Genomic DNA, 24,027 nt, shown 5'->3' on the forward strand with positions numbered 1-24,027 from the left:
CTATGCTTTCTGTTGATCAGTATTTACACTGTTTCAGTCTTTTGCAAGTATGAACTATAGTATAAAGAATAATTTTGAAAAATATTGTTTTGTATATGTGTGTGAGATAAAATCCTAAAATTCCTAGGTGAAGAGGTTTATGTGTTTGTAATGTTGATATTGACAAATGGATGTGAATTTTAATTGGTTTCCTTACATCTGAACTCACTATTCTCCAATTTCTTTCTCTCCCACACTACTGTGTGGGACTCTGCAGTAGCTTTGCATTTCCAGTATATTTAAGTATAATTTTCTTTGGATGGTGGGAGGATCCTTCACAGTCTGCCTCTTCTTCTTTCTACCCTTAATATTTTCTCATATCCCACTTTTTGCTCTGTGAATTTCCCTGGTGGCTCAGATGGGGCTTCCCTGGTAGCTCAGACAGTAAAGCATCTGCCAGCATTGCAGGAGACCTGGGTTTGATCCCTGGGTCAGGAAGATCCCCTGGAGAAGGAAATGGCAACCCACTCCAGTATTCTCGCCTAGAGAATTCCATGGACAGAGGAGCCTGGTAGGCTTTAGTCCATGGGATCGCAAAGAGTCGGACACGACTGAGAGACTTCACTTCGCTTCTTCAGATGGTAAAGAAACTGCCTGCAATGCAGGAGACCCAAGTTCAATCCCTGGGTTGGGAAGATCCCCTGGAGAAGGGAATGGCTTCACTCTATTATTCTTTTGCTCTAGAATACTGCCCTTGCCACTTTTTGCCCGTGGGATTCTTGTTTTCTCTGAGTTAAATTTTTTGTTCTTTGCTTCTGTTTCTATTGTGGACTTAGTAAGCTGTGTTTCACAGCAATGACTAGCGTAGTGTTTGTAGGTTTTAGACACTTTTTGTTTATGTTGAATTTTATATATGCACATATTTAACAATCTTCTCTCAACTGTTCTCTAACAATGTGCCTATTTATTTTGCAATTAAGGGCTGAACATAGTGGATTCTACTGCTTTATCTAGAAGGTACACAATGGAGCTTTAGCAATTTGATCAGTGTAGGTAATCCACATTTTATAATTCAGAACTGTTGTGGAACTTATTTTGCTTTAGTTCCCCAATTTTGGTGTTTTCTGTGATTCACTGGATAACTGCCAAATCGTACCTTCATTTTCTTTTGTGTATTCACAGTAAATCTATATTTTGTACTGAATTCTCCTTTCTCTCCAGCATTATACTGAAAGGCCGGCAGTATTTCATATGCATTAATTGATATGTCCTTTCATTCAACTGACTTTTAATGAGCACCTGCTTTGTGCCAGTTACTACTCTTGGCCCTGAGGAAACGGTCAACATTCCGGAACCCATTATATTCTAATGGGGAGAGATCAGCAGTAAACACACATGTAGAGTAAATTCACGTGGATATAAGTTACTGGGAGAAAAATAAAACAGATAAGGGATCTGAAAGTGGGGGAAAGGACTTTGTTTTTATGTCATCAGTAGGGTCATTGCTTATTCTCTGAGTAGGTGACATTTGAGCCAAGACTGAATGAAATGAGTGGAATGACTATATGAAAATATGGAGAAGGATCATTTTAGGCATTAGCTACAGCTAGTATGAGGCCCTTGAGTGGAATATGCTTGATGGGTTCCTAGAATTGCAAGAAGAGACGTTTGGCTGGAACAGGATGAATGAAGGGGAGACCTGGAGGAAGTGGAGTGAAAGGCAGGGGAAGACAAGCTTGTGGACAACCTTGTAAGCCCTGGTAGGAACTGAGGGTTTCACAGTCTTGGAGGATTTGGAGCAGAGAAACCACCTCAGATTTACATGGTAATGAAACTGCTCTTTCTGCTGTGGGGAGGTTGCAGGGAGCAGGAGATTGGAGAAGTAGGGTTTGATGCAAGGCCATCACTGCTTTCCAGAGAAAACCCTCATGAATAACATAGTGGCAAATCCTCAGTCCTGTAGGCTCTAGCTTTAATATTTTTCAAAGATACCATTTATAACTGTCTATAGAGTTTTAAAGAAATCAGAAAAGCACGTAAATAAGTACAAATTAAAAACACTTGAAGTAAAAAAAAAAATGTGTGATTTCACAATGCTCAATAATCAATGCTTCCTGTATTTTAAGATACAGAACATTTGGCAAAGCACACTTAGATGCACTGTTAATTCGTTTAGGTAGAAGATCCAGCAACAAAAAAAGAAGAATGTGCAAGTCCAAAAGACAAGCCCTTGTGTGAAGTGCCTTTCAATGAAGAAGCTTCTGCCCAATCCTTTCAGAAAGTTTTAAGTCAGTGGAGAAATGGACATCATGATGACAATGAGACACAGAACTTACATGCAGCAAAATCAGGTACAGTTTTTTTTTTTTTAATAAAACGAATGCTTTAAAATAAAGCTGATTTTATCTCCATTCTCTGTGAAGATGAATGCAGTGTTCAGAAGCTATTAACATTGGGATAGTAGTTTGATATAACTCTTCAAATGAGTAGTCACTGTGTGACCATTGGTTTGGTGGTTTAATATTTATAGAACACTGAATGGGCCTTTTTGCCTTTTCATAAGTCTTTCTGCCTTATGGCAGAAAGCAAAGAACAAAAGAGACTCTTGATGAAAGTGAAGGAGGAGAGAGAAAAAGTTGGCTTAAAACTCAGCATTCAGGAAACTAAGATCATGGCATTCAGTCCCATCCCTTCATGGCAAATAGGTAGGGAAACAATGGAAATAGTGGCAGACTTTATTTTTCTGGGCTCCAAAATCACTGCAGATGGTGACTGCAGCCATGAAATTAAAAGACGCTTGCTCCTTGGAAGAAAAGCTATGACCAACCTAGACAACAAATTAAAAAGCAGAGACATTACTTTACCAACAAAGGTCCATTTAGTCAAGGCTATGGTTTTTCCAGTAGTCATGTATGGATGTGAGAGTTGGACTCAGTAGTCATGTATGGATGTGAGAGTTGGACTATAAAGAAAGCTGAGTGCCAAAGAATTGATGCTTTTGAACTGTGGTGTTGGAGAAGACTCTTTTTTTTTTTTTTTTGGAGAAGACTCTTGAGTGTCCCTTGGATTGCAGGGAGATCCAATCAGTCAGTCCCAAGGACTGATGCTGAAGCTGAAACTTCAATACTTTGGCCACCTGATGTGAAGAACTCACTCACTGGAAAAGACCCTGATGCTGGGAAAGATTGAAGGCAGGAGGAGAAGGGGGCGACAGAGGATGAGATGGTTGGATGGCATCACCAGCTCGATGGAGATGAGTTTGAGCAAGCTCTGGAAGTTGGTGATGGGCAGGGAAGCCTGATATGCTTCAGTCCCTGGGGTCTTCAAGAGTCAGACACGACTGGGTGACTGAACTGAACTGAACTGAATGGGCCTTGGGGATATATTTGCCTTTGTTTCCTGCATAAATTCAGACTGTCAAATGAATAGAGAATTGGATTCTTTCAGCTCCTCCTCTTCTAGCAGAAAGTTTTTGTTAGAACAACTGTTCCTTTATTGAACTGTAATTACAACACATAAAACAGGAGGATCTACGAGACAGTAAAGTAAATAATTTTTTTTTATATGTGTCTTGAGAAATATATTTCAAGGACTGCTGTGAAGTTCAGGGGGATAATTAATTTGTCTTTTGTTTTTCTTTCTTTTTGAAGAAATATTTCTTGTTTTTATTTTTCCTTGGTGATTTTTTACAACCGTATTCTAGACATTGAAGACCTGGATGGCCGAAGTGTACAGAGTCTTTGCTTTGTTTCCCAGGATCTTTTGAGGGAAATAATACTTTTAGGAGTATTCAGTTTATTAATTTTATTACTCAGAATATTTTTGAGGCTTCCAACTGCTTTTCATTAAAGATAAAATGCTAGATAATAAATTTAAACCATGTAACTTAGTTGAAAGTGTTCAATTTTGTGATTTCTATTTTCACACTTTCTTCTAATGAGACAACTTTCCTGTTTACTGCTCTTTTGAAACATAGTTTAATTCCTAGTGTCAAATATCATACACCTTCTTCACAATTAGAATTTGATTTTCTTCTTAATGATGTTCTTTCTTTCAAATATATTCCCTACATTTGTTCATGATACATCGATTTTGTTAATATTTCCAAGATTTTGCTTGTATACCCCATTTTAGTATGTACCCCAGTATTACTCTCAATGACTCTTATTTTATGTGCTCTTTTTTTGTGTTTTCACATTTTTATTTATTTATTTTTTTACTTTTCTACTTTTAAAGGGACTAAGTCTTCTATAGAAATACCTTTATGATTGGTGCACTTTGAAGACATAGTATTTAAAAATGATAGAAGAACTGATGTGTTGTAGCTTTCCTCTATAGGCTAAAGATTGTGGATGGAGATAGTTAGATGGAATTGAACTGCCTAATTTCAAAGGAATCATAGCAACCTGGAATGGTAGAGGCCAGAAGTTGGTATATAATTATCAAAGTTTTAGTGAAAAAATTACCAATATAAGGGGTAAGGAAGACTAGTAATTGATTGTTTCAGTTCACAGAGGTCTGTGATACTAATTGGAGTACATAAGAATGAAAAAAAATTTGTATACTCTCCTGTCTTTTCTGAGTAGAAAATTTCTATCCGATGCACAGAGACCCATCTTAAGCTACCATATTGGGGATTCAGAGTTTTTATAAAGTTCGCAGCCCTAAGCCAGGCCACAGATCTGAGATAGATGCTGGGTCCTTTTGCAAAGTTTTGTAGTGTGGCCACAGGGTATACTATGCATTTTCCTCTATAACTTCACTACAGAATTTACAGCTATTTACCAGGAAAGTGAAAGTGTGAAAGCAAAAGTGGTAGTTGCTCAGTTATGTTTGACTCTTTGGACTATAACCCTCCAGGCTTCTCTATCCATGGGATTCTCCAGGCAAGAATACTGGAATGGGTAGCCATTACCTTCTTCAGGGGATCTTCCTGACCCAGGGATTAAACCCTGGTCTCCTGCATTTCAGGCAGATTCTTTACTGTCTGAGCCACCAGGACACCACCAGAATAAACATGCAGTGAGGAAAAACAATGCCCAAACTTCCAGAGGGGTTATTAGACCTTGGGTCTGAACTGAGAGTTATCCCTGTAGACCCTTAGTACCATCATAATCCACCAGTCAGTGTTAGAGATTTGTAGAAGTGGAGTGATAAGTGGAGTCTTATCTTTATTCTGTCTCTTAGTGCGTGGGCCGGTGGGACCATTATGTGGTTATTTTCCCAGTCTTGATTATAAAATGAGAACGGATATACTTAGTAACAGTAATAATGCCTATACTGATGGTCTGAGCCCTGGCATGAAGATTGTTATGGTTGTACATAAGTAGAAGACCCTAGAACTGTCTTCCTTCCTTGCCAATGTGTATGCTAAAATACCATGCTGGAAGCAAAACCAGGGGGTTGCAGTTTCTGGGAACTGCAAAGATTAGTGGCAACATCAAAGACTTGAAAGATGCAGGAATACTGCTTTTTATTATGATGGTTTAGTCACTAAGTTGTGTCTGACTCTTGGAGACCCAATGGGCTGTAGCCTGCCAGGCTTCTCTGTCCAGAAGAATTTCCAGGCAATAATACTGGAGTGGGTTGCCATATCCTTCTCCAGGGGATTTTCCCACCCAGGGATTGAACCTGGGTCTCTTGCATTGTAGGCAGATTCTTTACCAGCTGAGCTACCAGGGAAGCACATTTCCATTTAACTTGTGTATTTGGTACAAAAGCCAATGATCTTAGAAAATGACTGCAAGTTAGAGTAAACTTGATCAGATAATGACAATACAGGTCATAGTTGCTTTACTGAATGTAGCATCTTCTCTGGAGAAAATCAACACATTCTCTATGGCTGGAGGAAGGAGATAGCTACTGACCTAACCCAGGGGCTAATTTTTCTATAATTTTCTATATCCATCACTTTAAATATTTTAAGCTAAAAATAAATAAATAAATATTTTAAGCTTTGAGGGCCACTCATAAGGGTCATACAACTCTGCCATTGTAACATGAAAGACAATATATTAACAAATGAGTGTGACTGTTTTCCAATAAAACCTTGTTTCTGAATGCAAATTTGAATTTTATGTAATTTTCACATGTTGCAATATTATTATCCTTGATTTTCTTCAACCATTAAAATATGTAGAAACCACTCTTAGCTTGAAAGCCATACAGAAATGGCGGGCCACATTTGGTGCAAAGGCTATAGTTTGCTGCTCCAATATCAAATATATTCTTTTCTATTTCTATCAATAAATATAATCAGAAATAGTTTGATATCATATGGCAGATGTCATAGTATACATTCACAATCTTGCTCCAGACCTCCATTAACTCTCTAGCTTTCTAGCATTATATAGTCCCAAAGAACCTTGATTGTCTTGCTATTGCACAGAAGATAATGCTTGATTATTAGATTGATGTCTTGATGCTAAGTGGATTTGGTGAACAGGGAGTATCTGTTACAGAATGATTATATTGGACCCTTTCCATCATGGGCAGTAATTTGTTCCCACAGGAAAAGCTACGTATTTCAGAAAAAGATTTGCCTTCTCTTCCTGTAGTGTGCCAGCAGAACCTTTGTCACCATGATATCTCACACAACGAGTGTCTGAGAGCAAGACACTCATTTTGTTATGAAAGAGGTATAGAGATAGGGCTCATACCTGAAATTCACTCATCTTACCATGTGCATATCTATCCAGCAGGCTTGATAGTTTTATGGAATGGCCTGCTGAAGTTTCAGTATGGGTTCCAGCTGAGAAACAACATCTTGTGAGTTTGGGGTGCTGCTTTTCCTCCAGGGTACCGTGTATTACATAAAACTCCAGCAAAATTTCCATTAAACAGGAAGCTGAGACTACCCCTTGCCATTTGGGGCTCATCACACTGAATTAATAGTCAACAAGTGTCACTGTACTGACCATGTAGTTTCAGCACAGGCACGAAGGAATGATTGGATTGTTATCATACAGTAAAGAAAAGATAGACTTTATCTGTAAACAAATCAGCAGCAAACTTAATAGTTTTCCTGTGTTCAGTAATAATGTTCATTGGAAAAAAAAATGTGGTAGTCCAGTGAAAAGAAGGCTATGGTCTTGAATCTTTGGGAATGAAGATTTGAGACACTCCACCAGGAAAAGGTATCAGCAGACAGTAAGGTGAACATCCAATAGGTGGTGAAAGAAGGAAGCTATGATAATCAAATCAAGGTAGGCTTCAGTTGTTATTGTTTAGTTGTTAAGTCATGTCTGACTCTTTTGTGACCCCGTGGACTGTAGCCCGCCAGGCTCCTCTGTCCATGGGATTCCACAGACAAGAACACGGGAGTGAGTGCCATTTCCTTCTTCATGGGATCTTCCCAACACAGGGATTGAACCTGAGTCTCCTGCATTGCAGGTGGATTCTTTACAACTGAGCCAAAACCAGCTACAAAATGAAGAATGATGGCAGCTATGTTTTATGTTGAGTAATTCTTTTTTTCTCCTGTTTTTCCTCCATACTAATATGACACCTACTGCTGATATCTAATGTTTAAATTTAGTTGGAATTATCACTACATTGAAATCTGGTGGCTCAGTTGGTAAAGAATCCTCCTGCAATGTGATAGACCTGGGTTTGATCCCTGTGTTGGGAAGATCCCCTGGACAAGGGAACAGCTACCCACTTCAGTATTCTGGCATGGAGAAGTCTCTGGACTGTATGGTCCATGGGATCACAAAGAGTCAGACATGACTGAGCGGCTTTCACTATGATACCCAGTGGAAACTTTGTATTTTCTTATGTGCTTCATACTATAGAACTTTGTGTTTTCTATGTGCTTTAGACACGAGTCAGGTTTTTTGTTTTGTTTGCTTTTTTTTTTTTGCTAGTGATAAAGAATCCACGTACTGATGTTGGAGACACAAGAGACACGGGTTCTATCTCTGGAGTAAGAGGTGGCAACCCACTCCAGTATTCTTGACTGAAAAGTCCCATGGACAGAGGAGGCTGGTGGGCTACAGTCCATGGGGTCTCAAAGAGCTGGACACGACTGAGCACACTACTACTGCTGCTTGCTTTTTGCAGAGAAATAGACAGACATACAAATGGAGGTTTAGATGCAAACTAAGTAGACAGACTGTCTCTCTGGATTCATTTTCTCTTATTTTTACCTGATTCTATGCCTCTAGAGGCTGACTCTAGAGACTGCATCACATAGCTCCCTTGTTCTCTGGCTTCTAGTTGGGTTTGGCTAGTTGGAGACACTAGCGAAACACTGAAGGGTGAGAAGAAAAGGGAGAGGTATCACTCTCCCTCTATTTTTTGATGTGCTTAGATTTTGCAGTCACTGCATTGTCTGCCTATGTTACTAGCAACACTCAGATTACCTTTTGTTCACAATTATTGCTTTCCATAACTACTTACAACACTCTGTCCTCTCAAGCCTAAGGTTGGTAACAGCTTTCTACTATTTTTAGTCTCTGCTTCAGCATCGCTTGTTCCCTCAGCTCTACTCCTTGATTACAAGTTAGTTCCTTCATTTGACCTTCTTCAAATTACCCCTTTGAGCTTTCTCTTTCCTGTTAGGATCTTGACTTATACTGATGATCAGAAAAAGGATTTCCAAGAAGCCAAGGTTCAAGTTGAGGTCTAGAAAATGAGTTGAAATGTAGAGACAGATTAATATGTGCAAAGCGCTCATTGATGGAGAGTTCCCTATTGTGTTAATGGAGCTGAAGGGAGATGTGTGTGGCTGGATCTTAGAGAACAAAGGAGACTGTTGTAGCACAGTAGGCTGGAGAGGAATTACAGTGTGGCTGTGGAGAAATCATCAAGATGAGGACTTCTGTTGATAAAATATGTGATTATTTTGCCTCAAAGTATTATAAATATTACTGTTTTTGTGTATGTATATTGTATGTATATGTTTATAAATATTTTCCTTTTTCTAAGATAGTAGATAAAAAGAACATTTATAAAATTTATATACTTTATGGAGAAAAACTGCAGTAAGAACCTCTTCTCGCCCTCTTCCCTCCCTCTAAGAGATTATCACTAGCTTGGATTTTGTGTTTTCTCATTCTCTTAATTTCCTGTGGTTTACTGCATGTATGCTTCTCTAAACAATTGTTAAACTTGCATGTATTTAAACATGGTATGGGCTTCCCTAGTGACTCAGCGGAAAAGAATCTGCCTGCAATGCAGGAGACAAAGGAGACACAGGTTCAGTTCCTGGGTCTGGAAAATACTGATGAGGAGGAAATGGCAACCCACTCCAGTATTCTTGCCTGAAAAATTCTGTGGACAGAGGAGCCTGGCGGACTATACAGTACAAAGGGATGCAAAGAGCTGGACACAGCTGAGCGACTGAGCACACACACAAACACTGTGTAAATGGAAAGCTAGTATATTATTCTTTTACAACTGGTTTAATATTTTCAGGATTATTTACCGAGATTTACCCATAAAGATGTGCATAGCTGTATTTCATTCATGTCACTGCTTCACAGTTCTCTGCTTATACCACTATTTACCTGTTTAAACATTGACGATTGTCTGGCTTGATTCCCATTTGGGGGAGGAAAGAGGTTGAAGTATTTACTCTCCCTCTTCTTCATGTGCTGAGGTTTTTGCAGTGACTGTATTCTCCGCTTATGTTACAAAGCAACACTCAGATGACCTTTCATCGACAGCCATTGCTTTCAGTGATTCTTACAAAGTTTTCCTACATTGTCCTCTCAAGCCTAGGGTTGGTAACAGCTTTTCATAATTTTTACTTTCTGAGTGCTTCAACATCACTTGTTCCCTTAACCCTACCCAGCAACCACTACTCTTAAGAATATTCTTGCCCAGGTCTCCTAGCACTCATGTGCACACTTTTCTGGGTTCCTATTCCTAAGAGTAAAATAAATGGGTTATGGGGGTATCCATGTCTTCAACTCTATTAAGTAAACTTGAATTATTTACCAGAGTATTAGTTTATACTCCCTCTTGCAGTGTTTAAATGGCCTGGCTGCTTCCCATTATCACTAACACAAATTGGCAGCTTTAAAAAAAAAATTGCTGGCATGATACAGATGAAATTGTATATATAATTTATGTACCTCATTGCACATGACATTATGTTTTCCTTTGTTTCTTGGCCATTAGCTTTGAATTTTCAAGTTTCCTAGTTATTTGTGTTATTGATTTCTAACTTGATTATGTTGTAGTGAACTCTAAAATCTCATTTCCTTCAGTGTGAGAGGCAAGTACTTACAATGACCTAGAAGATTCACTAATATTACGGCTGCCCTGATGACTCAATGGGTACAGAATCTGTCTGCAGTGCAGAAAACCCCGGTTCAATCCCTGAGTTGGGAAGATCCCCTGCAGAAGGGAATGGCTACCCACTCAAGTATTCTTGCCCAGAGAATTCTATGGACAGAGAAGTCTAGCAGGCTACAGTCCAAAGGATCGCAAAGAGTTGGACACAACTGAACGAATAAACACACACACAACTGGCCTCCTGGTTGTTCCTTAAACACTTTGGGCAAATTTGTATCTTAAGGCTTTTTAAAAGCGTTGTCTATTAAGGAAAATGCCTATCATTCCTTTAGTATAAACAATGGAACATCTTACACTAAAGGTAGCCAGGAAACCGTTAAACAAGGGAGCAAACCAGAACCTAAGTTACAGAGCTTGCATGGCATTGTTCAGGGAGGCATGCCTTGTAAATCCATGTGTTCTAGATTTGTTTTCTATCAGCAACTTCAAACAAAGATTATCCTGCTTAATGCATTACATAGCTAAAGACTCTTTCTAGAAAATATCATTAATCCATTTGCCAGAAGGTCTAGCTAGCATATTCACAGTCAAGGTAACCCAGGCCACCTGCCATCTTATTTCCTGGGAATGTGCCATTGGTGATGGGAAGAGAGTGAGGCACAGGCCAGCTGCTTCATCTCCTTCCTCCTCATCACCCTCCTAAACTTGGGGATTATCGCTCGTCAGTGGCTTGACTTGGCCAGAAAAAAAAAAAAAAAATGTCCTCATTGTTTTACTTTCAGCTTTCCTGTTGGAATTTTTTTTTTTTTTTTTTCCTCATGAAAAGGAGGACTTACACTGGAGGGCTTTTCCTTCTCCTATGACTTGTTCTGCTTGACTCCTGCTCTTTTAGTTCATGCATCCCGGTGGTGGTTCTCAGTTGTTGTTCAGTCGTGTCCGACTCTTTGCGACCCCATGGACTGAAGCACGCCAGGCTTCCCCTTCCTTCACTATCTCCTGGAGTTTGCTCACATTGATATCCATTGAATCAGTGATGTCATCCAATCATCTTATCCTCTGTAGTCCTCTTCTCCTCCTGCCTTCAATGTTTCCCCCCATCAGGGTCTTTTCCAATGAGTCGTCTCTTCGTATGAGGTGTCCTAAGTATTGGAGCTTTAGTTTCAGCATCAGTCCTTCCAATAAATATTCAGGACTGATTTCCTTTAGGATTGACTGGTTTGATCTTGCAGTCCAAGGGACACTTGAGTCTTCTCCAACAGCACAGTCCAAAAGCATCAATTCTTTGGTGCTCAGCCTTCTTTATCAGACAGGACTGAGTGACTTTCACTTTCACTTTTAAGCGACTTTCACTTTCACTTTCTCAGCCTTTATGGTCCAACTCTCACATCTGTACATAACTACTGGAAAAACCATAGCATTGACTATACAGAGCTTTGTTGGCAACGTACACCTTCTAATTGCTTTATTCAGCACTTCTCTATACTGTGGGAAGAATGGGAGTGAATGACACATTCTTTTGGTTTATTTCCATTGTTGGCATTTGGCCACTTCTAAAAGCTATTTATTAAAACCTGCAGTATGCGCTTGGGATTATTCTCTGGTTTCGGTCTATAAAAAATAATTGTTTCCCTCTTTACTGCTTCCCTATTTTCTCCAAGATTTTCCTCCTATTATGGTCAGTTTGGAGAAAGAGCTAATATTTAGGAGGGCAGAGAGATGAGTAAATCTGGATTTACACCGCTCTTATTTTTTTTTTCCCCCAGAAATCTCCATCAATTTTAAATATCTCTGAATGGTGGTTTTAATTTAGTAGTACTTCAGAAACATCTTAAGCATCTGGAAGTAAATTGCCATGTAGACATAAATTCATGAGGACAGTTGTCTCCTCCAGGTGCCATTCTGAGTTATTTATTTTCTGTTTCCCGTAATGTGTAAATATTATTGTCAGCAGCTGTAATACATGCCTTTGTGTGTGTATGCCTTTATAGAATATATAATGAATCTATGTTTTTTTTATCTTTATTGTGTAAAATAACTAGCTTCTTTAAAAACATTCTGAATTATAAAATTTCTTTCATTTCAAGAAATGAAGAAAACTATGAAAATATAATACATCACCAATATTTAGCACTTTTGCAACATTTAAGCATAGAACTATTGATTGTATATACAAATATCAAGGCACATTTGCCTCAAAAATGGTGAGTTCTGTATCTTGAAAGATATGGTAATTTGTATCCTAGGTTATATTAATTATGTGTATTATGTTTGTTTTTTTTTTTAGATTCATTGGAAGAATGTGAAGTACAAACTAATCTGAAAATTTGGACAGAACCACTTACTATTGAATTTAAGGAAGATAGTCTATCTTACATGGAAAAATTATGGCTTAAAAAACACAGAAGGTATTTTCTGATTTTTTTGCATTATCAATAAGAAATGTAAAAGCTATTTCTGTTCCTTTCTTGTGTGACATGCTTTTTTTCATAGCAGTGTTATTTATGTACTTCACATCTGTGTAAATAATTTTAAAGCAATATTAAATCCCTGTAAAACTTCTACCATACTGATAAGAATTTTAATTCAATTTATGTATGTAATGCATGATTGATTTAGGATCTGTCTAAATGAAAATATGTATGTAGGGGGGAAAAAAGGCACAACTATGATACACAATTTAAACAATAGCAAAAATAATGCAATAAATGAAAGCTCGCTTTGAAAGGTGATTTTTGAGGCTATACTCTTCAGAAACTTTGAAGCTACTTTTAAGTTAACCAGCCTTTTAATTTTATAGTTTTATTACTAGTATTCAAGTGTATTTTATTAAAAAACTGTATCATTAGCTGTACCATTTCATAAATTGTTCAAAAGTTAAACTATCAAATATCAAACCAAAATGATTGAGTATGTGTTGGAGTTGTTCGTAATTTTACTGTGATAAAAGAACCATTGTGGGAGGTTCCTTTAAAGGCCGGGAGCTCGGTTTGCCCTGTAGCAGTGAGACTCACACTTGCCTGTGAGTCAGCTAGAGACTATGGCAAAGTACAGATTCTTCTTCAGTAGCTATGGGCCGAGCCTGAGATCTTGCATTTCTGAATTCCTAACAGCTCCCACGTGATATTGTTATGGATAATGCTAGTCTCTGAACCGCATTTTGGCATGTAAGGTGTAAGAAAACCTGTCTAGAATATACCAGAAGAGTGGTTTTCAAGCTCTTGTTTCACTTCTAGTAATACAGAACCATCTCCTGAGATGGCTTACTCCATCTTTGGAACATTCTGCCTGCTATAATATCTCCTAGTGAACTGTCATTTTTTTCTGATTGGTTGAGAAACTTGGTCCCGATTCTACTAGTTCCCAGTACAGACCAAATTGACTCTCTCCTCTTCATGATATCCTTTCCTATTTTAAAATCATATTTGAAATTCAAATCATATTTAAATTCATATTTTAAAAATCAGTCTTCATGCCTTTCTTGAAACTTTTATTTGACAGATTACCATATCCCTTCGACTGTTTTTCATGGATGTATTCCTTTTCTTTCAATTTTCTTATTTTGAAATAAGGCATGCAATTAAGTGTTACAAAACAGTATGAAGAATTTCTACATATCATTCATTCAGCATTCCCTAATGGCAACAGCTTATATAATCACAGCATATATCAACACCAAAAAATTAACACTGGTAGAATATGAATCACTAAACTACACACCTTATTTGAATTTCAGCAGTTTTCAGCAGTTTCATCCTTATTCTGTTTCAGGATTCAGTTCAGGGTCTCACAGTGCAGTTTTGTCCTATCTCCTCCATTGCAACTCCTTGCTCTTTCCTGGTCTTGGGTGACATGGACATGAGTACTTGCCGGGTGTTACATAGAATGTACTCAGTGTGGGTCCATCTCCTGTTTTTTCATAAGATTGAGGTTGCACATTTTGAGGAAGAATGCCACAGAGAGGAGGTGCCTCTTAGTGCATGATGTCACACGATCGTACTGTCGGTAGAGCTCATCACCAGGTTGTTAACCTTGAACACACAGTTGATGTGCTCACCAAGATTCTCTGCTGTAAAATCACCCTTGCCTTAATAATGAATGTTGTGGTCTGTTTATGCTATTAGAATACCATTGACTGGGTGGCTTATAAAGATGTTTATTTTTCACAGTTCTTAAGACTGGGAAGTCCAAGATCAAGGTGCCAACAGACTTGGTGACTGGATTATCTTCTCATTGTGTCCTCAAAGGGCAGAAGGGGTGAGAGGTCTCTCTTGGGTTTCTTTCCTAAGGGCACTAATCCCATTCATGAGGGGTCTACTGTCTTGAACAAATCACCTCCCAAATGCTCACCACCTAATACCATCACCTTGGAGGTTCGAGTTTCAATATATGAATTTTGTGGGGACACACACATTCAGAACAGAGCTTTCTGCTCCTGGCCTTCCATAGTTTATGACCTTCTCATTTAAAGAATATGTTCATTCTGTCCCAGTAGGCCGTAATGTCTTAAGTCGTCCCACTGTCACCTCAAAATTCTAGTCTTAGTTCTAAAGTCTTATCTAAATATCATCTAAATCAGATGTGGGTGAGATTCAATGCATGATTCATTCTGAGACAGATTTCTCTCTTAACTGTGAATCTGTGTAATCAAAGATGTTCTGTGCTTCTGAAATACAAAGGTGGGACAAGCATAGGATAGATATTCCTATTCCAAAAGGGAGAAATTGAAAATAAACAAGGAACATGTCCTGAGCAAGTCTGAAACCTAATAGGACAATGCTGTTAGACCTTAACTCTTGAGAATTTTCGTCTTTGTCAATGCTGTGCTGTCCAGGCCCACTGGGGTGGCAAGCCCTCTTTTGGAGGGCTTTCACACTGAGGCAGTAGTGCTGCCCTGAGCCTTGCCTGGCAAGGGCTGGGCCCCCAAGGCTCTGGGTGGCTCTGCCTGTTTCGCCATCCCCATGACTTGGGTGGCACTGTTCCTCTGATGGCTCTGAGATGGGTCACATGGTTATGATTCCCCTGACCTGGAATTGTGACTGTTCTAGTCTGGGGTCATAAGGGCAGCCTTACCCTCATGTTTTACTGGACATTGCTGTATTGGAGATTCTCTGTTATGGGAAGGATTTTTTTATTACTTAGTTGCTAAGTTGTGTCTAATTCTTTTGTGACCCCATGGGCTGTAGCCCACCAGGCTCCTCTGTTCATGGGATTTCCCAGGCAAGAACACTGGAGTGGGTTGCCATTTCCTTCTCCAGGAGATTTTCCTGACCCAGGGATTGGATCGAGCCCACATCTCCTGCATTGGTAGTTGGATTATTGACTATTCAGTCACCTGGGAAACCCAATGGGAGGGATAGCCTTGATAATTTCTGAATTAACTTCAGGACCATTCTTCCATTTTCTTGGGTAATAACTCAAGTCTTCTGTTTAGATAACTGAGTGATCTCCCTGTTAGATGATCCTTTGGACATATACTGGTACTTCCTGTTATATCTTTTCAAATTAATATTTTCATTTTCTTCAAATAAATACCTGGAAGTGGAATAAGTAAATCATATGGTAGTTCTGTTCTGTTTTCCATAGCAGGTGCACCATTTTTCATTCCCACCAACAGGGTATAAAGTTCCTATTTCTCCATATCTTCTCCAGCATTTGTTATTTTCTTACCTTTATGACAATAGCCATTCTAGTAGGTTTGAGGTAGTATCTCATTGTGGTTTCAATTTGTGTTTCCCTGGTGATCAGTGATGTTGAGCAACTTTTCATATATCTGTTGGCCATCAATGTGTCTAGTTTGGAAAAATGTCTATTCAGATTCTCTGCCCATTTTTAATTGGGTTGTTTGTTTGTTGTTGAGTTGTATGAGTCATTTGTGTATTTTCAATGTCAATTCCTTATTAAATAAATGATTTACAAATATCTTCTTTCGTTTGATAGGTTGTCTTTTCATTTTCATTTTGTCAATGTTTCCTTTGCTGTGCAGAAACTTTTTAGTTTGATGAAGTCCCACTGGTGTAGTTTTCCCTTTTTTCTACTGGATGTTTTAAATGCTAGGGAAGTTTCATGAAAGATGTCATACAGTTTGTATTTACAGTATTTTAAGGATGGATATTATCAATTAGTTGGCATTTCTACTCCAATCCCCCTATTTTAATTATATCTGCTTCTCAGTCCTAGCTGATCATCAGAAGCACGAGGGCAAGTGAAAATGCTGATTTCTCTACCCAACCTCAAGACAAATCAGTGTTTTTAAGGATCGTCTGAGGCTTTGCATTTAAAAAAAGATTTTCCCTGGTGATTCTGAGGCTAAAAGGCCTGTACTGATTCACAGAATAAATCTAGAACACTCATTTCAAGAATGATTTGGTCAGTTTAGTTCCCCCAGTGAACTGGTCAATGTTGGGTATATATTTGTTTAAATTTTTAAAAAGAAAAATCTGGTGAGGTGATCCTATTCTAAAGCATATGTCACTTTTTCTGTTTTGCATATAGGGTTATCGTTATCACCTTTCTAAATTCCATATATATGTGTTAGTATGCTGTAATGTTCTTTATACAGAACAGACTATTGAACTCTGTGGGAGAATGTGAGGGTGGGATATTTCAAAAGAACAGCATGTATACTATCTATGGTGAAACAGATCCCCAGCCCAGGTGGGATGCATGAGACAAGTGCTCGGGCCTGGCGCACTGGGAAGACCCAGAGGAATCGGGTGGAGAGGGAGGTGGGAGGGGGAATCGGGATGGGGAATACGTGTAAATCTATGGCTGATTCATATCAATGTATGACAAAACCCACTGAAATGTTGTGAAGTAATTAGCCTCCAACTAATAAAAAATTAAAAAAAAAAAAAGATAAAGCATATGTCATCTTTTATTTATGTGGCATGATCTTTTAGCAAAGCAATGGTGCTAGGGTCTTAATATCCAGAATGCAGACTTAGTTTGTTCACTAGCTAGTTGTTTGTTCATGGGCAAATCACGTTAATTCTCTTGGTCCACATCTTCTCATCTGCAAAACACTAAGTTTGAAATAGATCTAAGGGGCCCCTTCAGCTCCAATACTCTTATTATCTGGACTCTACAATGCTTTGGTTGAGAGTTTTCCCCGTAAAATTAGATGTTTTCACTTCGTGAAGGACTGTCTAGATATTAGAACATGTATGTGTATCAATAATTGAATTTTTATAAAGTATTTTCACGTCAAACTGGAAAGAGGTTTCCAGTGGCCAGATGCCAGTTTGTCTTTGACCTTTAGTCTCTAATATTTTCCATCACTTAATTAAATTGTGGATGTAACATGACATGCTCTTCAAAGCTGGATAATATATAAATATTTTGGAGTGTACTGACATATACATTGCATATATTGGGAAAATTCACGGTCACAATTTGCCAGGAGATCATTAAATTTTTGGTGTCTTTGCAAATTGTGAGAGAGGCAATATAGCATTAATGATCAAGAACATGGGCTTGGGGAGGCAGACTGCTTGGATTCAAATTCTCTTTGCTGCATTTACTCACTGAATGACTGAACAAGTTGGTTGACTTCTTTGTGTTTCAGTTTTCTCACCAAATTAAGATACTACTAATGCCTATTTAATATTCCTATTAAGATTCAGTACCCCAAATGGTTTAGAACATAGCTTGGAACATTTTTTTTCTTTATTGATGTTACCTGTGGATATTATTAAGAAAGCCCTGAGTTTTATATGTGGAACTCCACAAGCATATATAATCTAGAATGGATGTGCAGCTACTTACTTTCTTAGTTAAAACGCGACTCCCTCCCCCACTGCTTTGGAATATCCTTTGGAATCATGCACAAGACCTCTAAAGATTCCCGTGCTTCATTGCCTTCTATGTGAGACAGGCCACATCAGACCTCATTGTTAATCAGGTGAAAGATGCTTCAGCCACAGCACCTCATGTTCATATAGTGGAAGCCTGTTTTATCACCCTGTTCGTTGGCTTGGTGGAAGTTTAGAAAAATATCTTCAGTTCCCTTAGAACTTTTCAACATATTTCCAAGGCTGTGAGATGCAACACACCTTTGTAAATTAGCTTTTTAAACAGCGTGATGTTTCATGGACTCCATGTGTTTTTTGCGAGAACACTGAATTCTATCATAACTTTGATTTTCATCCTAAACAGGAAAACAGTAGGATATGCAATTAAAAATCTTGTGTGATGTTAATTTGATTTACAAAATTGTTTTAGTAGATTATGTTATGCAGTTGTACATTTCTTCTGTAAATTAGAGGTATGGCTATGATTTTCCTTATTAATTTTGTAGACTCATTTGTTTGTGAAATAAATTAAGATCTCATCTGGAAAAATTTTAGATGGTGTACTTTAGGCTTTTAATTGCTTCTTGTTTTGTAGAACTCCACTGGAGCAACTTCAACACATGCTACCGGACACCTTCATACCTCAGTGTAAAACCATTAGTGAGGCACAGTGTTCTCAGAATGAAAACGATGAAGATAGTGATGGTTAGTTCAGCCTTGATTAGATATTTTTTTTCATTTATTTTTATTAGTTGGAGGCTAATTACTTTACAATACTGTAGTGGTTTTTGTCATACATTGACATGACTCAGCCATGGATTTACATGTATTCCCCATCCCGATCCCCCCTCCCACCTCCCTCTCCACCCGATTCCTCTGGGTCGTCCCAGTGCACCAGGATATTTTTGAATTTACTATTTCAACTTATATACACTGAGCATTAATCAGCATCTGCTTTTGGTTTCCTTTACTGTATCATTCTCATTACACTGTACACTATCTCTAGATCAGAATGACATACACTCTCCTTCCTATTCTCTAGATGTAGCTTGTTTTATTTTAAATAGTTTCATTTAAAAATTGATTGTTAAATAATTGTATATTTTACTTGAGCTGGGAAAATTGAGAGTATTTATACCTTTGTGTGGCTGCACAGAAGAACATTCTTCCATTGTTGCCTATGTTATTTGAAGATGAATTATCAGGTAGGGTATACTCTGGATGATATTATTTTTAATCTTATTTTCTAGTTGAGGATATCAAGATGCAATCCCCAGCTCTTTTTCTGTCAATAGAAGAATTAAACATAGAGAGACCTGAACCAGCTCTAAAAATAGTTGAACTGGATGACGTAAGTGCATAATGACCACTCATATTACTTAACAGAGAGGAAATTCATGACACATAAATAATATGTAGTTACAGCTACATATTATTTTTGGCAAGATAATTCTTTCATAATTAAGCATAGTTTAATAGTATAAATTTACAAGTGTTTGAATTTAAATATGCTGATAAGAATACAGAAGACTATTATTTTAATGTAGACAGTAAATTTGTGAGCTAAGTTGATATTGTGTCATAGTATGGGAGATGAGAAGATATTTCAATCTTTTAACTTGTAGAGACAGTGTTTAGTGTTTGTTTTATTGAGTGGCCAAAGGTTTGTTCCAAGATGAACCTTTTGACCAACCCAGTATTTAGTTTTCTATGTTATTGTGCTTTTAAACAAAGATTATTCTCATTATATGATACTTATTTAATAAAATTTTTATGGATTTACTTTGTTTAATGTCATTTAATACTTTTTATTTAAAGGAAAAGTAGTTTTAAGATTTAATGGATATAGTATAATAATAAATTGAAAATAAGCCTCTGGAAAACACCAAGTAAAATCAGCTGGAGCTAGAGTAAGTCAGAGCTGCAGCTCCAGGATGAATTCATTTCTGAATTTCTCATTCTCTAGTAACTGAATATACCCACTGTTCTCAATATTGCTTTGACTATGGTTGTCACAGTGAAGGAATACAATAGAGGAAGTACTTTTTGACATACTACTTTCCTCTTTAGGTTAATAGCTTCTGCAGTGTGCTCACACGCATGTGTGTGTGTGTGTGTGTGTGTGTGTGTATGCCTAGCAACATATTTATTTCTGCTTTGGATAAATTGAAGATTCTGAACAGATTAACACATACATGCATGTATATTTGTGATTGCTCTTCATTAAATTGTTGCGGTAGAGAGTAAGCTTATGCCATGCTGGTCAGAGAACTAAAAACATCTATTTGGCACTTAGGGCTTCCCTGGTGGCTCAGTGGTAAAGAATCTGCCTGCAGTGCAGGAGACCTGTGTTTGATCCCTGGTTGGAAAGATCCCCTGGAGAAGGAAATGGCAACCCACTCCAGCATTCTTGCCTGGGAAATCCCACAGACAGAGGAGCCTGAACTCCATGAGGTTGCAAAGTGTCGGACACGAGTGAGTGACTAACATTTGTACTTCACTTGGCACTTTGTAGTTACAAAATAAAATCTAAGTTGTTATGTTTGGCTCTGGATGTGATAGTGGTGATAAGATGAACTATACAGCAAAAGCCCTCAACAATTATCTGTTGAATTTGTTTAGTTCTCTTAGAATTCATGTTCTATGGCATATAGTCAGCGAGTTTATGACATTTTTTGTGAGAAGAAAAATTCTCTAGATACTGTGCATAAGTTAGCTGGTTAATGTATCATAAATTACTTGAACATACTAATATTATACAACATCTGTTTAATAAGACTTATGAAGTGGAATTTGAAGAACCAGGAAATGCCGTGCCTTATAAAGTTGAGTTAGCAGATGCAGACAGTCAACAAAGGTAAGATCTTTCTAATTCACTTTGAATGCTTGTTAAACACTCACAAAAATTTTTCTATCTTTTGAGAAGTTCACAACATAAAAAGCACATGAATTTAGTGCTAGAGCATATTTTACTTAAGCCATCTTTAAATTTGGGTACGTATTACTGGGCTTTCCTGGTGGCTCAGTGGTAAAGAGTCTGCCTGCAGTGCAGGAGATGCAGGAGGCAGAGGTTCAATCCCTGGGTCAGGAAGATCTCCTGCAGAAGGAAATGGCAACCCACTCCACTATTGTTGCCTGGAAAATTCCATGGACAGAAGAGCCTGGAGGGCTGTAGTCCATGGGGTTGCAGAGAGTCAGACGTGACTGAGCATAGCACACAATACTACTAATATTTATCAGCATTCAATAATTAGAAAATTATCTATAATTATATGTTTATGCTTTTACCTAGCATCTGGATTATTTAATAGATGCTTCAGAATTTAGGAATTGTCATTATTTGAAGTGACTGACCAAGTCTTATATATTTCATATAAACTTTCTTACTTTTTGCAAAGATACTCTTTGGATTTTGCTTACTTCAGTTTGTTATGAACCCTAAGTAAAAATGTATATTAATGATTAGGTTGAGAGACAAAAAAAAAAGCCTCCAAACTACAGATTACTTCTTAGGTAGATTTTACTGTGTGATCAATAAATGAATTATAATGATTCCGTTTGTAACTTTTAAAAAAAATTTGTCATTTCTGAAAAAAATAACATCTAGCTGTATCTACTAGTAATGTGTAAATTATTCCAAGTCCTCTCTGCTGTCGAAACCTCAGCTAGGATTTCAGGTGTTTTGACTGCAAAGTATTAAGCTGGGTAAACAGCAGAATGAAGCTTCTATTAGGTAGCCCCTACACCGATTCTTTGTTTATATGTTCAGATCAACTTAGGCCCCTGTCAGTCTTTTGGAACAGCAGTGGGCCTAAGTGATGCCCTTGGACCTGAAAGTATTCTGGCCTGGAGAATTTCATGGACAGAGGAGCCTGGCAGGCTACAGTCCATGGGGTTGCAAAGAGCTGGACAGGACTGAGCGACTTTCACTTTCACTTTGGACACATAGACCCAGATATCTAGCAGCAAATGTGCTTTTGGCAGGAGACAAGCAGATTCTGGTCAGTAGGTAAGAGGTTTATACTTATATGGACTACTATAAACCTGAGGAAGTACAGCATTTCTACTCTCCAGTTTGAGTCTTTTATATATTTTATCACAAGCCTTTCCCTTGACCTCCATGTTAGACAAGGCAGAGAAAGTTACTGATTATGGTTTGGCGATAGTTTTGCATCTTGGGTTTGGAGGTGTCCATAGAGCTTCTTTTCTGGAAAAGTCATAAAGGATCATATGTGACACAAAAGAACCTTTTTGGTCAAGCATAATCCATGAGCTTTTTTGGTGGTACTGTGTAGGGCTTGCAGCTTCCCTGGTGGGCTCAGCAGTAATGAATCAGCCTGCAATGCAGGAGACTACCTGCAAAACAGGAAATGCAGGTTCCCTCTCTGGGTGGGGTAGATCCCCTGGTGAAGGAAATGGCAACCCACTCCGGTATTCTCACCTGGAAAATCCAAAGGACAGAGGGATCTGGTAGTTACATTCCATGGGGTCACAAAGAGTCAGACATGAATTGGTGACTAAGCCACCCACCACCATGTAGAGCTTACATAACATCAAGTATTATTAAATACATTATTCAACTCATAGAAAGTGTTATTCGGTTGTAACTACGCTTGTATATGGTAATCATCATTAAAATTGAGATATAAATACCGCATAAGGCTTTTGAACCCATATAGTCATGATGAACAAATAAAATGTTTATTTAAGCAATAAAATCTTGTTTTCATCAGCTTGATGAGATCGAAAGATAACTCTTCATTTTTAGAAGAAAGACCATAAGAAATTAAACTTACTTTAGACTATTTTTAAAAAAAGAAACTTCCAGTGAAAAGTTTGCAGTTAAATCAGGTTTGTTCTAGTTGCCTATTTCTTTTAAATTCATAATACTGTCAAGGTACTTACTGTTTTAGAATGTGTCTACAGTATGTTGAAACAAGTATTAAATTAATGTGAATAACCCTATTTCCTTAAGGTTTTACTATATTTAGTTTAATAAGCTGAGTTTTAAAAATTATTTATAATTTAATTTATTAATTTATAATAAGTAAATTACTATATTTATTTTAACAAGCTGCATATTTTAACATTTTTATGTATAATTTCTTTCAACTATGTCCTCTTATTTGTCTGTAAACATGAAAGTCACACATTTCGTGATTATCAGAATGCTTTTCTGTATGAAAATGACATCCATCAACATCATGTATTCACCAAGAGAAAATCTGACCTCTTCCACCTTCATCTGAGTAACAACTCTTTTTTTTGTAAAGATAACTCAAAAGGTAACTTTTTCAATTTTTGCTTAATGTTATTAACAGTGAATGTTGGTAGTTAAATAAAATCAATAGGTAGGTATTGCAGGTTATATAAAGCTTTGCCTATTTGCTGTTCATTTTAAACCCAGAAAATTACATACTCAGAACATTGGTTGAAAATACGTAATTTTCTATCAAATATTCTTTTTAGTTAACGGACAATGGTATTTGTATTCAGAGAAAAAAACAGACTATAAAACTATTCTGAAAGTTATTGTACCTGAGCTATCATTTAAAAGTTTACATGGTTGGGCTCTTAGGGACAGAAGTCTGATTGGCATGCTTTACTTTGTCCTCCCTTGAACTATTTATTTTCTTAAAATATTTGAGTTTGATGTAAAGCTTCACATAAGTGATAAAACCAAACCAATACAAATCATCTCTTTATATAGCTACATTGTTATTACTAGTTGTACCCTGGGGATCTATAGATTAGAATACTGTGTACTAACGTCTGGTTTTAATTTCCAGATGCTGAGATCATTTTAAAGACAGTCATACAAAGTATCCTGGCCTGGGAGTCAGATTTTGTTTTCATTCCTGCCTTAAATCACTGTGTCACTTCCTTTCTTAGGTCTCGTTTACCAAAACTACAATATAGGAATTAGATGGTTTCTAATCTACTTTTATCTATTTAGGATTTTACTTTATCTACTTAGATTAGAAAAACCAACAAATATTTCGTATGTGAAGAATTT

At 37.5% G+C, this 24,027-nt stretch overlaps 1 protein-coding gene across 2 annotated transcripts in view; it reads left to right on the top strand.

Annotated features, from left to right (window-relative positions):
- ZBBX (zinc finger B-box domain containing) overlaps window positions 1–24,027 on the top strand; it is a 110,128-nt gene that overhangs the window by 53,412 nt on the left and 32,689 nt on the right. For both annotated transcript variants that reach the window (XM_043474142.1, XM_043474143.1), the window contains exons 8-13: window positions 2,156–2,330; window positions 12,506–12,626; window positions 18,607–18,716; window positions 19,262–19,362; window positions 20,789–20,868; window positions 23,157–23,296. In XM_043474142.1, coding sequence (XP_043330077.1) covers window positions 2,156–2,330; window positions 12,506–12,626; window positions 18,607–18,716; window positions 19,262–19,362; window positions 20,789–20,868; window positions 23,157–23,296 — 727 coding nt within the window. The remainder of the gene's footprint in view (window positions 1–2,155; window positions 2,331–12,505; window positions 12,627–18,606; window positions 18,717–19,261; window positions 19,363–20,788; window positions 20,869–23,156; window positions 23,297–24,027) is intronic.

Source organism: Cervus canadensis, chromosome 7, assembly GCF_019320065.1.
Source record: "Cervus canadensis isolate Bull #8, Minnesota chromosome 7, ASM1932006v1, whole genome shotgun sequence".
In the NCBI taxonomy this organism is placed as follows: Eukaryota; Metazoa; Chordata; class Mammalia; order Artiodactyla; family Cervidae; genus Cervus; species Cervus canadensis.